The sequence below is a fragment of the Benincasa hispida genome, chromosome 2, assembly GCF_027475165.1.
Source record: "Benincasa hispida cultivar pf3 chromosome 2, pf3_genome.v1.1, whole genome shotgun sequence".
NCBI lineage: Eukaryota > Viridiplantae > Streptophyta > Magnoliopsida > Cucurbitales > Cucurbitaceae > Benincasa > Benincasa hispida.
The window spans coordinates 3022673-3028272 of record NC_143479.1 but is presented as its reverse complement, the minus strand read 5'-3'; the positions used below and the strand labels follow the sequence as shown (position 1 = coordinate 3028272).

General features: G+C 28.4%; 1 protein-coding gene across 1 annotated transcript; it reads right to left on the bottom strand.

The window, feature by feature from the left end:
• Positions 1 to 1136: 1136 nt before the first annotated feature.
• Positions 1137 to 3242, bottom strand: LOC120088254 (transcription factor MYB62-like). The gene is made up of 3 exons (XM_039045409.2): positions 2981 to 3242; positions 2760 to 2889; positions 1137 to 1858 (listed from the first exon to the last, which is right to left on the bottom strand). The coding sequence occupies exons 1-3, from the start codon at positions 3201 to 3203 to the stop codon at positions 1354 to 1356; spliced, it is 858 nt and encodes a 285-aa protein (XP_038901337.1). The 5' UTR covers positions 3204 to 3242; the 3' UTR covers positions 1137 to 1353.
• Positions 3243 to 5600: the final 2358 nt, after the last annotated feature.

Sequence of the window (5600 nt, the reverse complement as noted above, 5' to 3'; positions counted from 1 at the left end):
CTTTTAAACTAGAAAGGAGAATTTTATAAAAAGAACTTTATAGATGCTTTGAATAGTATGAGAGAAGAAAAAAAGTTATGAAACTAGAATGTAACATCATTTTAATGAAGAGTGATGTATCACTGTAGCTTCTGATGTGATGTGTGATAATAAAAGTAACATCTCTAATTACTTTAAATTATATATTTTTTATTTCAATTACCCCACTAGATGTATTTTATGAATTATATCATGGACTCATGGCTTTGCAACTGGCAATTAATATTCTAATTTATTTCACATGGTTTTACTTGTTAAAATCCAATATATTATTCTTTAGAGAAATCATAAACCCAACTAATCTGATATATACTCCATATAAATCGAACTTTTATTCATGGATATGAAGAATAAAAATGTTAACTTAAATTTTGATATGTGATATTTTGACTTAATAAATAACAATATTTAAGTTACATTTAATATTTATTTTATTGTTAATTTAGTTATTTATAGTTAACATTTTTTCTACTATTATATCAATATGTAATATCAATACCTACGAAAAATAATAGGTCTTAAAATAAGTGTAATTTGTATGAAATAATAGTATCTAATAATGAATATATGACATAGGATAGAATTGAATTCTCACTCCTTTTTAATATATATATATATATATATATTGAAAAGGAAGCACGTTTAATTCTTACTCTTTTTTATTTTTTATTTTTAAAAGGAAGCACGTTTATTACTTTTTATTCATTGTTAGATATTATTATTTCATACAAATACACTTATTTTAGACCGAAAACAACAGGACCAACTACGCAACCTACCAAATTCATCATGTAAAGAAACACTAAAATTTATTCCAAAATGCGATGTTGCTTTGACTTTGAGACTTTTTGAGTTATTGGATAGGACCTTATATTATATATCAAATGTATTTGAATAATAATCCAAAAATTGTTCATGATATATGTCACTGTCAACATCACAATCAAATGGCTTTCATCAAACTCATCTTCACATAGATAAGGTCCATAGAGATCGACATCCCCCACTATTTTAATTTGCAAATTAAATCTCAGTAATTTCCATATACATTAGCATAACTTTAAAATTTAGAAAAATGTGTTTTAAAATAGGCTATAAACTATAAAAGTGTATACTATTTGCATATCATGAATTTATAATTTAACAAAAAGAATCAATTACAAATACTTAACCAACCAAATATTTTAAATTAATACACATTTGGGAAGTTAAAATATATTTGTTATATTTCACAGAAATAAATTAAAAACAAAAACAAAATAAGACGTTACGTTTATCTTTTTTAAAAAACCCAATTAGCTGTTTAGTTTCCAATTAGAATTGCCACAATCCGTCAAAGTTCCATAAGCAGCCGCCAAAAGAATCGTCGTCGTCAATCCAATCCGTTAATTGCAACCCGGAATCGCCTATTGGGTAATCAAAATTCGCCGCCGTCGTCTGTCCGCCGCCGTGGTTCCAAGATGGGACGTCGGATAATGGATCGGAGACCTGCGATATATCCATAGATTCCGAACTGGTGCTGTTTCGCTCCTTGTCGAAATGGCGACGGTTACCATCGGTTGCCGGCACAGAGTCTGAATCGGAAAGTTGAGGGGTTGGACTTGTCGCGGCCGTGGTCGGCGGAGGAGGAGAAGAAGAAGAAGATTCGTTTATTTGGTGGAGCAATCTGGGGATCCAACAGCGATGGATAATGTCTTTGAATTCTGGGCTGTTGATGTTGATGTTGAGAACCTTTGCTTGTTTTTGCACTCTTGTTCTCCAATAATTTTTTATTTCATTATCTGTTCTTCCCGGTAATAGTTGTGCAATTTTTGACCATCTAACAGAAATAAATAACATAAAATTAACAATTTTATACACTAAAATGAGACGTAAATATATTATGTAATACTTTCATCATTTTAAGACGTAAAATATTTATGTGCTCTTATATCTATCTCTGTGTATTTTAAGGAGTTGTCTAATAAAAATTTGCTACATGATAATTTTTGTTTTTTGAAAAAATATATTTTTTTTAATTTTTTCAGTGTGTTCTAAGTATAAGACTAGGTGCTAATCATTGATATTTTAAGATTATAGAGAAAATATTACACAATCTAATTGTGGTTTCACACAATATTATCATTTCTCAATAGAAAAAGAAAACTTCATTAGAGTCTTTGAGGAGAAGAAATGCTAGGTGAAAAAAAGTTTGTTCCTCTCATCTTAATAAAGTACAATTAATATTGGTTTTAAATATAAAGCTTGAAATTTGTTACATAAATCGGACAAGAAAGTTGTGCTCGAAGAAAATTCTTAGTATTGTGATAATATGAAAAATTTTCTAATGACATGTCAAATAAAAAATAAGAATTTAAATTCTTTATATTCATTATTTAGTACGTCATTAAATTATTTAATCATTTATTTTATGATTAGAAGGAGTTGATATTATAATATTATTTTTTTTTTCTGTAACCATTTTTTGTCTAAGCCTGACAAAACCCAATAGCAATATGCTATGCGTCTAATTTTTTTAAAAGAAAAATTAAAATTTTTAATTTTATTTGTAATGTATAAGGAAAAGAGAGTATTAATCACCGCCCTATCAAACGGTATAGAATAATCAAATTATTTTGAACCTAGCTCAACCTTTTTAAATATTTTTTAAAGAAAAATTTGGAGAGAGAAAATCAGGTTAAACCAATAATAAAATGAAGAATTAAATATAGTAAAATTACCTATTGCCCCATCTGGAATGAAGGTCAAGAATTAAAAGCTGTTCTTGAGGAGAAAGGTTTCCTCTCTTCACATCAGGTTTTAGATAGTTAAGCCATCTCAATCTGCAACTCTTCCCTGTCCTTCTAAGCCCTTTAAATAAATAAACCCCACAATAATTTTAATTAAACACATTCAAATTTATCTTTTAATTATTACAAAAAAAAAAAAAAAAAAAAAGAACCTGAACGAATAGCAAGCAAATTCCAACGCCCTTCACCATGTACAGAGATAGAATGAATAAGTAGAGAATCTTCGTCAACACTCCATGGCCCTCTTCTAACCTCACTCTGATCATCTTCAATAACAATAGATGAACCGCTACTGCTCTGGCTCTGACTCTCGCTCTGGTTCTGGCTCTGGCTCTGGCTCTCGCTCGGGTTCCGGTTTTTACAAGGAGAAGCCATTGAAGAGCACAATTTCTTCACACACACCCTTCTACTATTTATATAAATAACAAAAATTTAATACAATATGAGTTATTTCAAGTCTGCTAAGGAAGGGCTAAAAAAAAGCGCAGTATTTTTCACGTGCTTAAATTCCCATGCTTGACTATATTATCTCTTTTAATTCTATCTTGAATACATATATCTTGTTTATGAATTGATTAGAATATAATTAAGGATGAAGATTTTATGATGACGATATGACTGTAAAGACTGCATGTGCATGGGCTTGCTTTAAGGAAAGTGAAACGAAGCCCAAAAAGTGTTGAATAGTTTTAAGAACAAAAACTACATGGAATCTGATTACTACCAAGTCAAAAGAAGAGGCTTGAATTTGAATTTCTTTTCTTTTCTTTTTATAATTTTGGATTTTAATTAGTTTGTGGTGATTAATAGACAGAATTAAATTACTGATTAATTACAATAGGTTGTGTGTTTAACTTGTGTTGGCGGTTCCATTTGTGGTCAAGGAAAAAGCCTAAATGAATTCTTCTTTCTACAAATATTTAATCTTTGTAGGTCTTTTTAAGTCGTAATGTCGTCCATTTTATCAGATATGATAGCTATTTTATTTTATTTTTTTAATTACTAGTTGTTGCCTTGTTGGACAGATTATTCTCTCATCGTTTTTTACTCTCATAATTTGCAATAAGTTAAGCTATAGGATAATGTTTAAATTCTGATGCCATAACTTTATCAACAAGAATATTGCCTAATTGACACTCATTTTTTTTTAATTAGGAAGTTCAAAACCTAGCTTATATTGATCCACATTTGTTGTACTTATTTGGTCGATCAATTTTAGATAACTCTTGTTTTATTTTTCTTTTTTAATGTTTTTTTTAACCCAAAAAAAAAAAAAAAAAAGTTTTGTGTAAGACGAGTTTACTAATAAAAAATTTGAAACTCCAACTTCTCCAAAGAAATAAGTCTTCAATTGTTAAGCTAGGGACATATTGACTTGTCTTTTTAAGCCATTATTGTAATTTAAGAATATATTTTTGTTGTGGGCTAATTTGGATCAAACAACAAAGAACAATTAGTTATATAGCAATAATTACACTATCATTTAGAAAAATAGCAAAAGGCAGAATCCTTTTGAATTATAGCAAAACACTCAAATTTCTAAAATCCTAAAATGCCTTCATCGTCCTTTTTAATTGCAGGGTTATTAAGTCGACATCTTTATTAATGAGATTGTAATTAATTATGCAACTATATATCCTATCAAACTTTCAACTCAACTAAGATCATCATTTCATGTGGAAAATTTGTCATAAATCTTGCAATTTAATAGTTATTTTTGAATTTTTGAATCTTGTATATCAACTAATTTTCAAATTTTATTTTGAAATTTAAAAAATCATTGTATATTCATTATTAATTGAGATTTATTATTTTTATTATACTTTCTATTAATCTTAATCAAGATTTTCGTGTTTAAAATTATTTTGAACGTTATATTTATCATTATTTTATTTCAAACATAAAATTTTAGAATACAACACGTAGTCCTAGTTTTTTTCATCCTCTATACCGAAGATTTTCTTGTTATGGTTGTTCAACAATTAAGAGTTTTGTTCAAAGTGAGATGAAAACAACCACTATCATGACTTCCGATTTATTGAAGTTTTTGTTACTTCGAACACATTTTTTTCAATTTTAATCTTTTTTTACCTATTTTATTTCTTGTTCTCAATCGATGAGAAGTCTACTTTAGAGGCTTGACTTAATCAATCAAATTTGCTGGTGCATAAATGAAAGGCTCTTCCTAACCAGCCATTGTGAAAAAGTAGGCCAAGCATATGGACGGTGTTGGTATTAACCTGTTTGCCTTGGGGAGCTTAAATCAACCTTGACAAATTCGATCATGTACCATCATTGAATATTGTTTGTTTCTCTTCTATTCATGAGATCTCCACAATTGACTTCAACGCCACACCATAACCATAATTGGTTAGTAATTTCACTTGACGATTTTTAATTGAGATTTTCATAATCCAGTCCAAAGTCGATTTCTTTCTTCATGAATGCAATTATTAGATAAAGTTTTTATTAGTTCAACTCTCACTTTTTAAACTAGTATTTTGGGTCTAGAACAGGAAAAAGTATTGTTATAAAATTTTGGGTAAGTTAAAAAACAATTTAGATGGTTTGGTTAATTGATTTTCAATTGTAGTGTATTTGTTTTTAAGTTTAGTGTATTTATTGAATGTAGTTTGGAGACTAATTATAGTATATATGTAGGTCATATAAATATCTCATTGGAAGTATAGCCCCAAAAACTTTTAAAACGCCTTTTATGACTACAAAACTCTCATCGGAATTACAGTATAGCTAATTTTTTCATTTGCACGT

What these genes read in the sequence shown, in the direction of transcription:
- LOC120088254 (XM_039045409.2), bottom strand. Translation starts at nt 3,203, where the DNA reads ATGGCTTCTCCTTGTAAAAACCGGAACCCGAGCGAGAGCCAGAGCCAG. An exon ending in TTTGCTTGCTATTCGTTCAG is followed by an intron (nt 2,890 to 2,980) that starts GTTCTTTTTTTT and finishes ATTTATTTAAAG; the next exon opens with GGCTTAGAAGGACAGGGAAG. An exon ending in CATTCCAGATGGGGCAATAG is followed by an intron (nt 1,859 to 2,759) that starts GTAATTTTACTA and finishes TATTTCTGTTAG; the next exon opens with ATGGTCAAAAATTGCACAAC.